At 46.6% G+C, this 19,109-nt stretch overlaps 1 protein-coding gene across 5 annotated transcripts in view; it reads right to left on the bottom strand.

Moving 5' to 3' along the window:
* Positions 1-14,873: 14,873 nt before the first annotated feature.
* MTCL1 (microtubule crosslinking factor 1) overlaps positions 14,874-19,109 on the bottom strand; it is a 120,900-nt gene continuing 116,664 nt past the window's right edge. For 3 of the 5 annotated variants that reach the window (XM_059706603.1, XM_059706604.1, XM_059706606.1), the window contains one exon: positions 14,874-16,050. In XM_059706603.1, coding sequence (XP_059562586.1) covers positions 15,856-16,050 — 195 coding nt within the window. In that variant the 3' untranslated portion in view covers positions 14,874-15,855. Of the gene's footprint in view, positions 16,051-18,679; positions 18,737-19,109 lie in introns of all 5 variants that reach the window. The other 2 variants (XM_059706607.1, XM_059706608.1) reach the window with 1 other exon arrangement.

Raw genomic sequence — 19,109 nt, 5'->3', positions numbered from 1 at the left:
GTGATGACTGGGGCTTGCACAGCCATGAATTAGGATCATGCTGAGGGTGACAGAGCTACATTATAGAGGAACCTGGATTCCTTATGAGTGTGGCTTTCATCACTGCCCTACATTGCCTGTTTCCAAGGGAGAGAAATAGGCCCAATCTTGTTTAAGGCACTATTCTTTTGGGTTTTCTGTCCTTCACAGCCATTCTCAATCCTAATACAGGGTGGGGCAAAAGTAGGTTTACAGTTGAACGTGAAATAGTTTATTCTTGTATTGTTATTTATTAATGATTGTTTATTATTTTCCATAGAAATGACTGTAAACCTACTTTTGCCCCACCCCTTATTTATAACTTCCTTTCCCCCATTATATTTGCATTTCTACCTCAAGAACTCATTGCTTCCTGGTTCTCTCTTGGTATTATTTCCTTCGCTATTCATAGTCTCTGTCCAGCCTCTGTAGCCCACACAGTATACATTGAGAAGTGACTCAGTTACATGGAGGCCTATTCATTTCCAGGATACACAGACATTATTTTGCTGTCCTCACATCTGTGCAATGGGGGATCTGTTTGCTAATCAGAGTCCGGAGGGAAGCGCTGCTTCTCTCATAGCTGCAGCTACAGCCCGGAGGACAAACATTTTATCAAGATCACTGGCCCTGAGAGGGAGCAGTGACACCAAGCAGAACACATGAGTGGGGGAGACGTGTGCAACTTTGTAGACAGCGTCTAGTAGGGCCCCACCTGGAGCAGAGCTATGACTTCCTGAGAGATGGGCTGGTCCACTCAGGAGAGAAGTGTGGCTTTGGGGTGACGTGATCTCTGGATGGCATCTTAGGTGAGGGATGATGGCTAATGCCCAGGTGGAGGTTACCAAGTGCCTCTTCGTTTGTGGGAGCCATGGATCTATTATAGACAAGGCTTTTCAGAAAGTATCTTCTCACAGGTCATATAAATGTTCCTTTATTATTCACACAAGCTTTCCCACTGTAATTTTTTCTTTTCTTTTCCTGCAAAATCATCTCATATTTGGAGCTGGGAGAAGATGCAGGGGATCTCTTTGTAACCAGTGCCTCGGCATGACCAAGAGTGTGAAATGAATGGAGGATGGACAGATAGATGGATGAGTGGGTGGACAGAGAGATGATTTGGCAAACAGGAAAAATGAATAATAATAGCAACTATTTCTATTAATAATGTTAATTATTAATATTTTGGTTAATATTAGCTAATAATAATAATATTTTAAAAATTAAAACCAGGAATTGAGGCAGAGACATTGAACATCTCTTTATCATCTGGTTTGGCTGGCAAGATAGGCACCTAGAGTTATCAAAATCCAACAGGAACTTCAAACACACTCTAGTCCAAGCCCTGCTTATTTGTTATCCAGTAATTATAAATTTCATGGTGGCTTAACCTGCACAATTAATAAAAAAATAAATGTTGCAGGGTAATGTATATTTTCCGGGAGATTTTCAGACATTGCTTATTCACGTGAATCACCTATTTTTGGTAAAATGTCACCTGACAGCAGCACAGTATTTGACACATGTCAGCACATTAATGCTCTTGGCCCCAGGCTACCGCAGACACTGGCACGTCTCTGTTCTTAGTCAGCCTCAGCTCTGGTGCAATGGCTCCGATTTAACCAGCTTTGTTTGCAACCGCGTGCATGTGCCAGCATTGCCAGGTTGCACCACAATAAATTTCAATGTGTTGATACTTTAGCGAATGCCTGGCTGGGCAGTTTTTCGATGTGATGGGTCTGATAACAAAGCTGTAAGTTCTATGAGGGAAGGGACCTGGCCTGTTCTGGCTCCTGCCATTTGTGCAGCCCATAGCAGAGCGCAAGTACATGGCAGAGGTCAAATATTTTGCTGAATGGCTGAATGAAAGTGACCCCTGTGGGGAGACTGGAATGGGACTTGTTTCCTTGGTACTCAGGGAGCTAGGTGTCTGTTTATAGGTCTTTGGGTATGAACCTCCCGTATACCATCTCAGCTTATGCAGTCTTATTTGAAGATGACCACAGAGGGTTGAACTTCTCATCTTCTCTGTGACATCAGTGCTGAGTAACCAGCAGAGCAGCCATGCCTTCCCCTGTACCCCATGGCATTCAGGCCTGTTCTAGAATGCTATTCTGAACATATTTGTGTGTATGTCTCTCCTTCTCTTGAAGGCAGGAGCCAGGTTTTATTTGACTCTTGTCCAGAGTCTAGCAGAGTGGGCCATAGGGACGGGTACTCACTATGTGTTTGCTGAGTGAAGGGACAAATAGACATAAAACCTAGTTTCCTAGATGGCCCCCAAGTGGTGCACAGGTAGGGAACAGATTACCAAAGGTATGTTTCTGGAGCTACTCAGAATTGCTTGCAGGAGATCTCTTCACTGAGCCAGGGCCAGAGGATAAATGGTGCAGAAGGAACAAGTACTGGCTGTTGGCTGCGAACGTGGGCTTTGGGCCAGATGACCCAGGATCTGAACCCTTACTGCCTATTAATGACCTCACCTCTCTACGCCTTGTTCCTCATCTATAAGGAGCCTAGAATTATTGTATTAATACCTGGTATGTGGTCAAGTGTTTAATAAATTATTACTGTCATGTAGATTATTAATTACAATTCTTGGACATATTAGGCTCAGTCAACAATCATGGGGCCTAATTGGAGGGAAGAATGCAGATTGGAGGCAGAGGGGAGATGTGAGGTTTCTGACACCGCCCTCTCCCTGTCAGCCCCTTCCTTCTTCCTCTGCAAGAGCTCAGGGTCTGCTTCAGTGTCTCCTGGAGGCCGCTCCAGGGGAATCTGAGGGTGGGCAGGGGCCTCCGAGAGGCTCCAGGAAGAGCAGCTTATGGCTGGGGGAGCAGCCAAGTGACCAGAAGACCTTAGCAAGGGAGAAGTGTGGAAAGGATTGGGAAGGCGTGATTAATGGAAAACAGGCATTCTATTCAGGCCCCCAAATCCTAGATGTATTAAAGGAACGATGTGTGTGAAAGTATTTTGTGAAGCCATGAATACAAATGCAAACCGTAGGTATTGGCATTTCAGTGCTTTTATTATTGTGTATGTTTATGCTGCGCAATGTGTCCTTCAGGCTCTGTGGTTAGTCTATTCCTTAAATTGTAATGCGCGTGCACACACACACACACACACACACACACACACACACACACACTGGAAATGAGAGTGCTAGATCCAACAAGCATTGCTGGAGGATCTATAATTTATGCCCGGGCACTGTGAGGTTACACGGAAGAGACCCCCCTGCCTTCATGGCTCACCACCACCGATGTCTGCAAAGCCATAATGCATTAACTCATGGTTCCACCGAGGCCAGGGAGAAATCTCCTTAGCTGTTGTCTCAACTGCAAGTGGCAGAGCAGAGCGAGGCTGAGAAAGCCTTAATATAAACCGGGCCTCCTTGGCGGGTGCACAGCAGCCTGCTGGGCGGGCCACCTGCTCTGGCACCGAGGGGTGCGCTCCTGCCCCGTGGGAAAGGTCTGGTGATTTCAGATACAGAGCAAGAGGCAGTGTTCGGACTCCGGGACAGGCCTCATTCGCTGCACAGCCCACCTGCAGCAGTGAACTAAAACCCATATTTAGGTTTTTAAAAAATGCTAGAGTATTGTGCTCGCCAGATGCCACTACTTAGGCTCCCAAGAGCTCGGGCTTCGATGTTGCCAGGCAACGGGGCGGTGCCCTGCGCATCCCCAGAGCGAGCCCCTGGCTCACGTCACCGCCCGCCCCAGCCCTCGCCTGGACCAGCAGTTTGCTGTCCATTTGGTCTCCCAGGCGGCGAGTTAATACTGGATCGACTCCCTAAACCGGTCCCGGGCTGCTTTATGGGGCATCTGTGCCTTGAGAACAGCGTTCCAAATTTCGGGTTCCTCCTGGAAGTGGGTCAGGTAAATTGAGACAAGATCTTCAGTGCCTCTGAGAATTCAGTGCAATTTGGGCTTGGGTTTTGAGGACACTGTTCCCAAGGGGAAGATGTTCCTGCCTTGTTACTTCAGGATTTTTGCCTTCATCAGCATGGTCTGGGGTTGATCTCAGGATGGAGGTGGAGCCAGCAAGGCAAGAAGTGACTGGAGAGGTCACCTCTGAGGAAATGGTGGCTTTTAACACCAAAAACTCCCTCTGCTTTCTTGGGGTGGCAAAGTCGTCAGCACTGGTGGCCCTGCAGCCCGGCAGCGCATAGCCGGGGGTAAACTCTGCCTTAGGGAAGCTGCTCTAGGATTCCTTTATGGGAGAGACCAGGGGCTCCCTCTAGTTGAATGGGGACTAGGAAAGTTTTTGGTTTTTGTTGGGAGGAGTGGACTTGCTGTTATTGGGGTGGCACCACAGGCCCGCCCGTGGTCGGGTGAGTGTTGTGCCCTGAGGCAGCTGGAAGCCTGGCACCTCCACCCGCTGCCTGTCTGGGTTAGTGGAGCATGCACGCTCAGTCAGAGGGTGGAGGCAGGGGTGAGAGCCACCAAGACCAAGGTGGAGCAGGGGGGTGGCGCCGGGCTGGGCTGCCGGAGTCAGCACGGAGGTCAGCCAGCATCCCTGGGCCCAATGAAGGGTGGGGGCTGGGGACTAGGAAAGTTTTTTAAACTGTTTGCATGTCGCCTTACAGAGCGGTGGCAAGTCAATTGTCCATCCCTAAAAAAGGGTGAGGGCAAATGCCCTGTCTCCCCCTGCTTATCTCACCCAACTAAGGGTTGGGGTGAGAGGGGAGACCTGGGACAGTGCACGGACAACCCCTCCTTAGTGTGGACACACATTTTAAGTAAACAAAGTACACCTGTGGTCATACCTGAGGGTGCTGGGTGCCCCATCTAATCCTGTGGTTCTATACTTTTGTTCACATGTTGGGTCAAAATATTACATTATCAGGTGTGGTAATGCCCTGTTTTCTCCATAATCTATGCAGCAAATGTAAGTCCCCAGTGTCTGAATTCACCCTTTTGTGTCAGGAGTTATGTGAGGATTTAACAGGCCACGATCCCTTTAGAAAGGATTCCATACTGTATTAATAAAAGAAATGGTGGGAGGGAAACATTGCCTTTCCAGAACACATTGAGAAAAGGACTCCAGTCAAACAGGTCAGTTGAGGCTATTTTACAACCTTGAAAAAAAATGAAGTCAATGAAATTCAAGACATGAGTTAGTCTATTAAACTCCAGGACAGAGGCAGATGCGCTGAGATGAGCCCAGATCCACCTGACAGCCTAAATGTGTCCCCTAATGGGGCCAATTCAACAACACCGGCTGGCCCCGTCTGCCAGGGCAGGGTGGCTAATGGAGTGGGCATGGGCAGCTGCAAGTGTCTGCTCAGTCAAGCCTCAATAATGCCAATGATTACCATGTAATCTTGAGTAATCTGATCCTCAGTTCCTTTGGCTGTCATCTTAGGACAATAACCTTGATTCATAGGATTATTGAGAGATAATAATTAAATGAGATGATATGAACTTGTTTCTTGAGCAAGTATTATATGACAGGCTCGTTGCTAACTTACTATCTCACTTAGTCCTCACAGCCACCTTGTTATTCCCATTATACAGAATGAGAAGACAGAATGCCACAGGGGTAGAGTCTGGGTCTGTTTTCATGTCTGACTGGACCTCACTTTCTTAAATCTGGCTAAGACTATGGCTCCCAAACAGCGATGCAAAATTCTGAGTTTGCCCAGGTCTCACCCCAGACCAAGTATACATCGTAAGGGCTGGAGTGGCAAGCAGGCATCGGGTTTTTTAAGCCCTCATCCTCCAGGTCAGTGGTTCTCAACCTTCCTAATGCCGCGACCCTTTAATACAGTTCCTCATGTTGTGGTGACCCCCAACCATAAAATTATTTTCGTTGCTACTTCATAACTATAATTTTGCTACTGTCATGAATCATAATGTAAATATCTGATATGCAGGATGTATTTTCATTGTTACAAATTGAACATAATTAAAGCATAGTGATTAATCACAAAAACAATATGTAATTATATATGTGTTTTCCGATGGTCTTGGGCGACCCCTGTGAGTCGTTCGACCTCAAAGGGGTCGCGACCCACAGGTTGAGAACCGCTGCTCCAGTGCTTACTGGTTTGGGAACCGCTAGGTTAAGAAATTCTGCTCTAAGTAGTTCTCAATTGTGACTACACAGTAGAACCACCAGGGAAACATCTAAAATATACTGAGAGCCACACCCAAGGAAATCTGATTTATTTGGTCTGGGTCAGGCCTTAAGTTACTTGCTCTGAGTGATTCTAAAATGCAGGCAGCTAGAGACCACTGTGCCAAGTCACAGGGAAAGCAACCTGAGAAAATGGTTGCATGATTAAAATTGTATATCAAATAAAGCTTTGGTAAAAATGCTTTTAAGATCTTTTCCAACGTGTCCTTGTAATTCCCCAGGAAAATCAGTTACTTTTGTCTCAGTTTGCTGGCTCAAGAGAGGAACTCAATCTGTACGTTTCCAACAAGGGGGAGGGGTAGGAAGCAGTATCATTGGAATATTTAGTTCAGTTGTTTCTGCTTCATACATGTAATCAATTAGTTCAACAATAAGCACAGAAGGCGTTGGTGGTATAGTGGTGAGCATAGCTGCCTTCCAACAATAAGCACAATTTTACCTTCACCTACCTTCTTAGCTAAAGGAACTAGATTTGTTTTGTGTTTTTAAAATTTTTTATTGATTTTTTTTTTTTAGAGAGAGAGAGAAAGGGAGAGGGAGAGAGAAACATCTATGTGAGAGCAAAACATCAATCAGCTGCCTCCTGCCAGTGACAGAGCCCGAAACCTGGGCATGTGCCCTGACCAGGAATAAATCAGCAACCTTTCGGTGCATGGGATGATGCCCAACCAACTGAGCCACACTGTCCAGGGCTAGAAGTTTTTGTTTTTTTTATGAATTCAAAGATTTCAATGTGGATAATTAACTTTGCATAGCTCTTACCTCTTTGTTAACATGAATTAACATTTTATTTATTTATTTTTTATATATTTTTATTGATTTCAGAGAGGAAGGGAGAGGGAGGGAGAAACATCAATGATGATAGAGAATCATTGATCGGCTGCCTCCTGCACGCCCCTTGTTGGGGATTGAGCACGCAACCCAGGCATGTGCCCTTGACTGGAATTGAACCCGGGACCCTTCAGTCCTCAGGCTGACGCTCTATCCACTGAGCCAAACCAGCTAGGGCTGAATTAACATTATATATGCTGTGAAAATTTGATCTGCTTTGATTTCTTCATATTATTTATACATGCCCTTCCATTTTTTTGGACAGTGACTCCAGTCAGGAGGGACTAAGAGATGCTGCCCTAATAAATAATTCCCAAACCTCATGGCTTAACCTGCCAGGACTTATTTGTCCCTCATGTTTTATATTTGAAGTGGGTCTGTGTATGACTGTCACTCAGGGGCCCAGATGGGTGGACACATGCTTCCACAACTGCCAAGGCAGGTAAAGAACAGAGGAAGTGGAGTATCGGCTCTTAAAGCTTCCAGCAAGCAGTGATGTGACCTTGTGAGATAACATTGACCTTACACGGGCGTCCTGTGGTGCAGTCTCTATGGTCACCTGAGACTGTTGCTCCAGGTGGGTCACCTCTGTAGATTGTGTGCCCTCCTGTTGTAGCTGAGCCTTGATTGCTATTTGGAGGGATGTATTCTCAGGCTGATTGGTTTTAAGGACTGGCCATGACTACAGTGGAGGAGCTGTTGTGCGGGGGCTGACCCTATGTTACAGGATTTGCTTTAGTGGGGCTCTGGTGCCTGCTGAGTCTGCCCATTGAGCGCATCACTGTGGAAGTGACTGAGTAGTGCTCTGGTGTGGTCTTTAGCTGGCTACCAGGTGTGTTGGTTCTGGAGCCTCTTGGGAGGTTCAGACCAAGGTCAGCTGCCACCTGTGCCCTGTTGAGGGCCTCCTGGCATGAGCTACAAAGTGATCTGCAGACAGTTGCCACTGGTCCTGGGCTTGGAGGTGCCTGTGGAGGGCTAAGCTGACGGAGGCTGGCTGCTGCCAGTGCTGGAGTTGGGGTTGCTTAGGGAGAAGTAGGGAACAAGAAGCCAGATGCTGCTTGTTTGGAGACTGTGAACCTTTGAGAGGTTTTAAGAAGGTCTGAAGCATGAACCAAGACAGGCCATTTGTATGGAAAAGCCACTGGAAGCAGGCTGGGTGGGCCAGGAAATTGGGGGTCAGGGTCTCAGGGAGTCACCAGTGTGGGGTGAAGAGTGTGAGCCCAATTGAAAGAAAATCAGGTATGATGCCATCCTGCACTTACAGCAAAGGAACAGTGACCTCTGCCAGCACTTCCGTCTGGGAGAAAGCTGCCCCTCCAGCTCTCACCTGAAGCCAGATGATTCCGTTCCTTCCTGTATGCCCAGATTGAGGGAGTCTGTCAGCAAGTCCAAGCACGGGCCCTTTAAGAGGAATACTTGGGACTCCAGCAGCCCTCGGCTCACTCAGCTGCAATCCCTGCTGGTTGTCACAGCCAGAATTTATGGGCACTTCTCTCCCTAGCATTTGGGCCCTGGGCTGGGAGCATGGTGTGGTGCTGGGACCCCTCACTCCTCAGTGGGGAACTTCAGAGCTGAGATATCCCTCCTGATTTCTATCCACCACACATGGGTATGGGACCAGCCTGTTCCTTATCTCTGCCCCTCCTACCAGTCTCAATGTAGCTTCTTCTTTATATCCTTACTTATAGACTTCCATTCAGCTAGATTTCAGGCAGTTCTCAATGATGATTATTCTGTAGTTTAATTTTGATGTGTTTGTGGGAAGATGTGTCCCACATTTACCTATGCTACCATCTTGACAGAAAGTCCTACCCATTCTTTTAGAATAGGTTGCACAGCACCTAGTACTGTACCTTCCCAGCCCTCCCCCATCATTCCCAGGCCCAGAGCTCTTAGTTGTCCTCCTATAAAGTCAACTTTAAAGAGCAGGACCCCACTTTTACTAAATTACAAATGACTTTTAATAGCTTACAAGGGCTGACTTCCTTTTGGAGAAGGACCAGACCTTAAAACAAATCAAAACAGGAGTGAGAACTTTGCTGTGTAATTTTGTGTCCTGAAGGGAAGGAGCTAAGAGGTGAGACCGGTTCTTCCTGGCCTGAGAGGCAGCAGAAGAATAAATAAAGGCTTGGTTCAGCTTTTATCTGAACAACTGGGGTAGCTTTTGGAGTTCGGAAGTGGAGCCTGCCGAATCCTCAGCAGCAGATTCTAAAGCCCAGTTCTTAATGAGCAGCATGTGGCCAGCCTGCGATTGGTGACGCTAATAAACAGCACAAAAACTGCCCAAGCCACCATCAACGTTTCTCTGGGTCAACACAACAGCCTTTTATTGGGAAGCCTTCCAATCTTGCCCCTTCTTAACCTACACCATAGTAGTCTTCTGAAAAATGCCCCCCTTGCTTAATATCTTTTAATGGATCCCCCACCCCCAGCATAAAATTCAAACTCTTTCCTGTGGACCATGAGACCTCTCCCAAAATCCCTTGCTCAGGAGACAGTGGCCTTCTTTTGCTTCCTGGAACACACCAGGCTCATGATCACCTTCTCATCTCAACGTTGTAATCAGTCATTCCCTCTCCCTGGCTGACAGCGACTTCTTGTCCAATCCTCAACTCCAATGGTATCTCCTCAGGGAAGCTTTTCAGTTACTCTCCATTACACTTCACTTACTTATTTACTACGTGTTTCTCATCACTTGAGTTAAAAAGAAGCATCAGGCCCCAAATGGAGTCACTTGTGCTACACCCATATCAACAAATCAATACTTAATACCTAGCCTTATCGCAGCCTCAGCTTCTTCCACTGGGGATCGAGCCTGCCACCTGGGCATGTGCCCTGACTTGGAATTGAACCACTGACCTCTTGGTTCTTGGGTCAATGCTCAAACACTGAGCAAGAGCGACTGGGTTCAGAAATGTAACCTTTAGCCAGTAAACCTAGAATTACCTGGTCAGCACTAGTGAGATAATCTGTGATAGGCTCCCTCCATTCCCCTTAGGAGGGGACATTGCCTGAAACAATGCATTTCATGTTCATAATGTCCTTTTTCTGACCCCTTTCTGTCTTTGAAAACCTTCCATTTTGTACAGCCCTTTGGAGTTCCTTTCTATTTGCTCTATTCATGATTCCATAAAGCCAATTAAATCTTCAAATTTACTCAGAAGAATTTTTGTATTTTAACACTAGAATATAAACTCTGGGAAAGCTGGGAGTTTGTCTTTTCTGTTCATCTCTAGTGTTCACAACTCCTAGCATAGCATCTTGCACACTGTAGGTACATAGTAAACCTTAATTTCTATAAGCCTGGGAAGTAGGTATTGTTACTATTTTTCAAATGAGTCTTAAAGAAATGGCTTAAAGTTGCATTACTTTAAGTGTTCCCACCAGGATTCATATTTAGATTTTCCCCTCTCTCAGTACCACCCTGATTTGAGTGACCCAGAGTGTATTAAAGACCCAGTATCATTAAATTCATTCAAACAGACACCTTGCTTATGACTCAACCTGACCTCTTGCTATACTGGTTCCAATGCACATTGCATTCAAAGGATAATGCTGAAAGGGCTAAATGCAAATTGAAGAAAAGCATGACAAGTAGCATATGTACTGGTGGCCACTTAAGCAACTATGTTTAAGAGTCAAAGCTGCCAGAGTGCCTTGATTATGTAAATTGACTGATGAATGTCCTGGTCATTCATTGTGAATTGCCTCCTGTTGGGGAATGCCCAAGGCTGTTTAAGGTAATCAATAAATACATTTCCATCAACTGGTGAATGAACAAGATGTAGTATGTCCATAAAATGTAATATCAGCCTATATAATAAAACCCTAATATGCAAATCGACCGAACAGTGGAACAACCAGAGGAATGACCAGTTGCTATGACATGCACTGACCACCAGGGGGCAGACACTCAACACAGGAGAGGGAGGTGACCAGCGGTGGCGATTGGGGGGCAGGGCTGGCCAGTAGGCGGCGCCAGGCCACCAGCCAAGGTGGGTGCCAGTAGGGGCCCCTGGATCGCCCTGCCTGCAGGTTGCCCCACAGATTGGCCCTGATCATCGGCCAGGCCTAGTGACCCTACACTATATATTGGGAACAGTCTCTTAGATTTAAAAATTAAGACCTGGCAAGGCTACTCTAAAAATGAAAAAACAGGATGATGCAGCGATGACATGCATGGACTCTGGCTTGCACATTTTGTGGTCAGCCCTGATTCTGACACTTATAACTGTGACAAGGACAATTACTTAATTTCTCTCTGCTTCAGTTTTTCCACCCATAAGGTGGGGAAAATGGTACTACCTCGGAAGGATCATGTTATGTACTACTTTTTATACTCAGGGCAAAAAAAATGTAGCTGCCCATACAACAGCAAGATACCTTTCACCTGTATGAACAGTATGGTCACTGGTGCCTGCAGTGCCCCGGATTGCAAGAGGGATGTCCGATTGCCGGTTTAGGCCCTATTGGACATCCCTCAAGGATGCCGCTGGGCTAAGGACCCCCTGCCCCCAGTGCACAGATTTTGTGCACCGGGCCTCTAGTTCAACTATACAAGGAATAAGGTACTGATACATGCTACAATATGGATGAACCTTAAAAATATTATGCCCAGTGAAAGAAGTCCTAAAGGCCACATATTGAGGGCTTCCATTTATATGAAACATCCTGAAAAGGCAGGTCCATAGAGACAGAAAACAGATTCATGGGTGCCAGGGGCTGGGTGAAGTGACTGCCAGGGAGTGGGTGGATATTTCCTTTTAGGGTGATGAAAATGTCCTGGGACCAAGCAGTGGTGATGATTGTACAACATTGTGAATGTACTAAAAGCCACTGGATTGTATGCTTTAAATGGTTAGAATGGTAAATTTTACGCTGTGTATTTTACCACCATTTAAAAAAAACCCCAATGAATTAGAAAATAGTAAATGATAGCTGTACTTCTCAGTTAGTTTTTGAACAAAATACCCATAACTCTGACAAGCTTAATAAAAAAAGGGTGTAACACAAATGTACTAAATAAAAAGAATTATGATATGCATGTTTTTAAAAAGACACATAATATTGAAAACCTTTACCTTCTCATAAGAAGAAAAAAGGAAAGAGTGGAATGTGTCTACTACAGCCCAGCCTGACCGCAGTTTGATGAGAAATGTCTGTGGGCCGCTGGTGCTGGCCATGCCCCAGGGGGCAGGGAGTGCTCCGCGTGCAAGAGCCGTTAGCTGTGTCTGAGGAATCTGCTCCTGCCTCTTTCTTTAGGACATAAAAGCAAATGACACATTAACACTGGCTCCTGGAGACATACACAAACACTTCTTGCAGGCTGGCTCCTGCGCAGCTGCTCTCCTTCTGAGCCCGCATCGCCCCCGTAGCTGCCTCAGCATTCATTTGGACAGGAGTGTAGAAAGTGTTTCATTCCACCATCTTGCCTTTGCAAAAGTTGGGGTGGTTCCACAATAAATGGACTCAAGAATACAAAGCCCAACTAGTAGAAAAGTGGGTGGTTGGAGAAGTTCCGAACAGTCTTTTAAGGCACTGATGTTGCACGAAGTGGCTTTGCTCACTGGACCTGCTTCCAGCCCAGGTACTGCCTCCCTGCCTTGGTCAAATGCTCTTTTTACCACCTCCTCACGTAGCTGCTCCTACTCTTCTCCCACCGAACCACCTCTCTTGCCTTCATATTTAAATTCTGCCCTAGCTGGTTTGGCTCAGTCGGGCTGCATACTGAGGGGTCCCAGGTTTGATTCCCATCAAGGGCATATACCTGGGCATGCAGGAGGCAGCCAATCAGTGATTCTCTCATCATTGATGTTTCTCTAATAAATAACAATATATTTTTTAAAAATCCTGCTCTTCCTTCGAGGTCCGACTCAAGCCCTTTAACTTAGGATTTACATATCCCTCCCCTCCTTTTCTCCCCATTTTGTTTTGTGCCTGGGAAGTCCATCTCCCCCACTTAGATAGCAAGTTCTCTCTGATGACCAGAACCTCTCCTTATAACTGAGAGTACCCCACAGTTGTGAGCAGTTTTGCTGTCTTCCATGCACTTTCCCCCTCTATTCTCCCAGCTCCTTGGTTTTCCTTTGCTGGGCTAATCTGTCTGCAATAGGCTCAGGCAGATGTGAATTAAAGCAGATCCAGGAGACTCATCAGTCTTGGGGCTTCCGCAAGAGCTACTGGTAAGAGACCCTCTTTCTCTAGGAGTTGCTAAACTGACAGGAGCCACTGGGGATGATCACTGCCAACTCCTGGGATGTTTGTCTAAGAATAAAGCCACACAGGAGAGCAGAGCCAGGAGACAGGCAGAGTCCTGATGGCTTTCTTCAAGGCCCTGGATTGTAACTGCCCTTGACCCCAAAGCCTTTTCAGTTATGAGTACTGACAACCCTCCTGGCTGCTAGCGGTTGCTTCCAGCTGAAAGGATGTTATTGTACCTCCCAGCATTTACCCTGGCACAAGGTAGGCACACACAAAAATTGTCAACATGTTGATAGTTTGTTTGCAGTTCCATCTAGAGTGGTTAAGTGAAATATTTAGTTTTTAGATTAAAACATTGTCATTGTGGTAAAATACATTTACCATTTAATCATATGGTCATGCAACCATCACCACTATCCATTTCCAGAACTTTTCATCATCCTAAACAGAAATCTATACCCGTTAAACACCAACTTCCATTCTTCCCTCTTCCCACATTATGGTCACCATCATTTTGCTTTTTTTAAATCTGTGAATTTGACTATTCTAGGTTCCACACCATGGGCCAAAAGTAGGCTTACAGTTGAGTAAGCAAAACATTTATTGTATTATTTATGAATTATTGTATTATTTTTCATATGACTAACTGTAAACCTATTTTTGCCTCACCCTGTGTAAGTGGAATCTTACAATATTTGTTATTTTTGTGAATGGCCTATTTTACATAGCATAATGTTCTCAAGGTTCACCCATGTTGTAGTATGAGTTAGACTCTCCTTCCTTTCTAAGGCTGAATAATATTCCACTCTATGTGTAGACCACATTTTATGTATCCATTCATCCATCAATGGACATGGGGGCGGGGGGTTGATTCCACTCTGTTGTAAACAATGCTTCTATGAACATGGGTGTACAAATATATGTTCAAGTCTTAGCTTTTAATTCCTCTGGGCCTATAGCCCAGAAGTGGAATTGCTGGATCATATGAAAATACTGTTTAACTTTTTAAGGAATCATCCCACTGTTTTCCAGAGAGGCTGCACCATTCTACATCCCCACCAACAGTACACCAGGGTTCCACGGAGTCTACATCCGTATCAGTAGTTGTTGCTTTCCATTTTTTTTGAAAATATTTAATGATGGAACTGTGCTAATGCTAAGAATAGAACTTATTCTAAGAGCCTGTGTAGATAAGAAGAGAATTGTTGCGTTCATGAAATATTAAAGCCAGAAGATCTAGCCTAAAATAGTCCTTCGTGTGTTCTGGGCAGCATGTCGCTTTTATAGACTTCTACTCTCTCAAATCCATCTCAGCACCAGGTTGGAAACGTCTGTTCAGGAGTCACTGGCCACTCCTGCTTTCCCAATGAGGGGAGAGGGACAGAGGCTGGCCCATTCTGACTTGTGGGTAGCCAGTGTCCTCACCACCCCCCAACCCTACATCCACCCCTTTTGGCTTTTTCAACAAGAATGAAGTTGCCTTTGTATCTACTTCAGGAGGCTCTTACAATCCAGTGAAACTACACCATCACGCACTCAGCGTATTCCAATAGGCGCCTCGTTAGCAGCGGTTGCCTTTTCCCATGAGCTCCCCTGTCCCGCGATCCCCCGTTTATGGCACCTCTCCTCTTGAGCCCTGAGGAGAGACAGCGGGCGTGTGAGACACCAGGTCTGCAACAGGCTGCCATCATGTCAAGGCTTTATTTCTACTTCATCATTGTCTCGTACAGACTCCGAGCCACCGTCCTTGGTTCCAATCCGGTATCCTCATGTGTAATATTTTCCCCGTAAACAGAAAATTTTGAGTAAACACTGCGTATTGTCAGTTCATCTTTTAACAATAATTTAAAAAAGCCACGAATGTTGTATCATCGATGCAAGAAGACAACGAAAGTACAGTACGAGGGAACTCACAATGTGCACAACGGGACGACTCACTCGGGCGATGGTGAGCCCACAGCAGCAGTATGTACATGCACCCCAGCGCCTCGAACCCGAAGACGTGCAAGTCGGTGGAATATGTGGATTATACAAAGAATTTGGTGAGCCCCGCTGAGGACTCGGTGCCCTTTTCCTAAACGCTGACGTGTGTTCCCTCCAGCATACAGGGCATCTGTCTTGACTATTGGCTTCCTGACTTTTTCACTACAAAAAGTTCATTTTACCAGACGGTCTGAAGTTTTCAAAAGTTCTTAAAAATCAAAAACACTGAGAAAAGAAAATTAACTTAAAACACTCTAATTCAACGTGGAAATAAAGCAAACCAAAATGTAACAGTGCAAATTTAACAGAGAGGCAGTCAGTCTTAGAGTGAGGGTGTTCAGGATCTTGTAAAATGTACATCTTTAAAACGTTTATTTTTTAAAATTTATTTATATCTTATGTACCCTTTTTTAATATACTGTGTGTAAAAAAGATGGAGACAAAAATAGTTTTCTGAGCTATGAAAAAAATTAAGTTATTACAGGCACATTTACTGTTTCGTTCTAGAAACATCTCAGGTCAGAGGTTGAACAATCAGCAGCTGTGTGTTTTTTTAAACACGTTCTTTGACCTTGGGAAAACGAGCTCTCTCCTTTTGGGCAGAGTTTGGTGGATGATGATGGTGTGGTTATGCAAATTACAGTGAATTATTCTGTGATAATCCATGCAAACTTGCATCCGTCACTGGTGCAGCTTCTCCCCGGGGGGCTCCTCCTCCCCGAACTCCTCCAAGGAGGTCGGGTCTCCGAGCGATGGAGCCGTAGAGGCAGTGGGGGAATGTGGGGCCCAGCGGGATGGAGGGCGGCGGTTTGCTGGTCTCTCGGGCCTGGAGAAGCAGGATTCTAGGGATGGAGCTAGAGCAGAACAAGGTAGTTCCTTCAAAGCCAGAAAGAGAAAGACAGGGTTACTCAGACAGACAGTGCCTCCGGGGGTGGGAGGGATTTCCCCCAAATACACTTCTCGACAGACTCAATGCAACAGACCAAGGGGAACTTCTGCATGCTAAATTATATTTTGCTCATGGAGAATGACTTAAAATGGTAAGGAAAGACCTCAACAGGAATGATCAGTGATGACAGTAATGGGAAGACATCGAGTGAGGATAAAACATGGCAAAGCCTTGAGATGGGTGTGTTTACAGAGCACCATCCGAACTGGGCTGGCACCTATGGAGGGCGGGAAAGCCACAGGCCACATGTGGTCTACCCCGGCCACGTGGTGGGTCTGATCCAGCTGATCCCATCACTCTGGTCCTCCTGAGTGATCTACTTGGTGACAATGACGGTCCTAAGAGGACAGCCTCTCTTGATTTCATCAGCTGTGTTAGGAATGAGACTCACCTCAAAACAAGCTCTGCTACTGCTTATCCCAAATTGACTGGCAGTGGGTGAAACACACTCCCACAACATGAAAAAATGCTGCAGGCAAAAATTTTAATTTAGGTCTAGTTTTCTTTAATGACTCCTCCTTGCAGCAGCATTTTAAGAAAGGGGAGTCAGAGTGTGCTCGTGCTCTTGTGTTGCGGGCATCCCACACCTTCTGAGAACAGTTAATGCCAGACACCCTCCATCATGGTGCACATCACCTGGAATACGTCTTCTCAGGGCTTGGTCTCCACGACGGGAAACAAGGACACCACACTGGGAATTTGCTGGCACAGAGACATGTGCAAAGCTGTGGCAGGAAGATACGGGGAGCTCTACAGGGTGGGACCCATCTGCCCAAATGACACTCAGACAACAGAAAGCTGAGATGGTAAACCACTGCAATGCCGATGGCACAGAGCAAAGACCCTCCGAGCCAGCCAGGAGGTAAGTCAGAGGATTTAAAGAGAGGTGACAAGCAACTGCAGAGGTCAGAATGAGGAAGAGGTAGTCAGCAGCGCAGGCGAGCGACACAGGGAAGAGTCAGCGGCTGTGTTGAAAGACGATGTGATGAAAACCAGGTGACAAGGAAGAAGATGGAAGGCGGACAGGAGAGTGATGGAGTGAGGAGGCTGCCTCCCCGTGGGGCCCGCAGAGAAGGAGCACTAACATGGAGACTGCTTGTTGCCGGTCCCTGCCTCTTCTGTGGTTGGCACTTTCTATGACAATCGGGAGGCCCCAGTCAGCAAAGCACATATGCTAATGAGAACCATGACAACCTGAGGTGCCTGCCTGTGAACACACCGTGGGCCCGGAGATAGCTGGGATGCGAACTTACGCGGGGGTGAGCTGTGTCCTTACCTCACCTCAGCCCAGGGCATGAGGGGGCGCATGGTTCGGGAAATCTGCTACTGTCTTGTGTCTTCTGGTGTCACTGCTCCTGGTGTTGTAAGGGTTGTGTGTGCTTGTGCTAGTATGAGTGTGTTGTGTGCAAGTGTGTGTGCTGGTGGGGCTGCTGCTAGAGCAGTGGTTCTCAACCTTCCTAACGCCGCGACCCTTTAATACAGTTCCTCATTTTGTGGTGGCCCCCAATTTCATTGTTACAAATTGAACATAATTAAAGAGTAGTGATTAATCACAAAAACAATATGTAATTATATATGTGTTTTCCAATGGTCTTAGGCCACCCCTGTGAAAGAGTCGTTCGACCCCCAAAGGGGTCACGACCCACAGGTTGAGAACCGCTGTGCTAGAGGGTTACTGGACACATTGCAGCCAGTTCCCACCTGGCCGATGTGGGACGGGGATGCACTTCCCATTCGTGTTGTGCCACCTCTTCACCAGCACCTGTTTGGGGGCTCCCACAGGAAGCGATGGCGGGTGGCCATCCCAGCACACAGAAGCACACCACACTGTCCTTTCCCGACAGGCCTCGCCGTGGGCTCTGTGGGCCTCTGGTGCTTGGAGCACTTTAGTCTTGGAGAAACAACTGTACTTTGGCCCTGAGTGCTTCGGCGTGAGATCAGTGAATGAGCTAATTATGTCCTTGATGACACAGAAGGCTCCCGTTTTCTCATGTGCCTCGACTTGGGCTCTGGAGTCAATTCTGAGAATATTTTTTGGAGCAGGGGTGACTTTGCTGTTTATTCAATCAACAAATACTTATTGAGCACTTACTAGGTCACCTACGGTGAACACCTGGAAGGACAAGATGTATTTGCTTTTATTCCTTCTGGTGTGGTTGTAGCAAAAGAAGCCTCATTGCATTATGGTTGCACCTGATATATGTGCCACCAAATACCGGTAGCAGGTCCAGCAGATCCCCACAGGCTAGAACTCTGTCAGAGACAGTCCCCTCTCCGAAAGCACAGTGGCTGCAAACTGCACAGGGAGCAGAAACCTAGGCGGGGTCTCTATAACTGGGGAGCCTTTCTTTGCACCAAGCAGTCAACCCTCGGCAAAAGGGATTGTACAGGCCATCAGTCTGTCCCTGCAGACGGACCCAGAGCCAGTGGGGCGGCTGCCTCTACAAAGCAGATCTACCTGGGATGATTCCACCTGTTTCTGAGTGTCTGGCGCCAACCCCGAGTTACACCAATGCCCCCTCCAGACAGTTTGGGAAGAAGGACGAAAGCACTTACGGCATGAGGCAGGCAGGGCTAGAGTCCCCAGGGGGCAGTTAGTAAGACAGTTTGGTTCTGGACAGAACAGACAGAGAAAGAAAAGAAAAGCAAGTAGGTTGAAAAGTATTTTTTTAAAAAAGAAGAACAGTAAAGGTTTTACATCAACAAGCCAGGTGCCAGCTCCAGGGACAGCTACCAGGAGAAGCAGGAAGTCCCCAAAAGTGGCATGGCATTCCTGGGCACACAGGCCTCTCCTCGGCCATGTCCGAAGGGAGGGATGGCCTCCCTGTGGAATAGCCACAGGCCTCTCCCTCCTCATTTCTAGTCTTCCCTGAGTTGCCCTTTGGCGTAACACTTCAACCATCCTTTGGCACAGAGAGATGGAAGTTGCATGACTCTTGTATTTGAAAGGAGGCATAGAACAGCCAGTTTGTCACAATGATGCAGC

The sequence above is a fragment of the Myotis daubentonii genome, chromosome 8, assembly GCF_963259705.1.
Source record: "Myotis daubentonii chromosome 8, mMyoDau2.1, whole genome shotgun sequence".
Classification (NCBI taxonomy): Eukaryota; Metazoa; Chordata; class Mammalia; order Chiroptera; family Vespertilionidae; genus Myotis; species Myotis daubentonii.
This window is presented reverse-complemented; position numbering and strand designations above follow the sequence as displayed.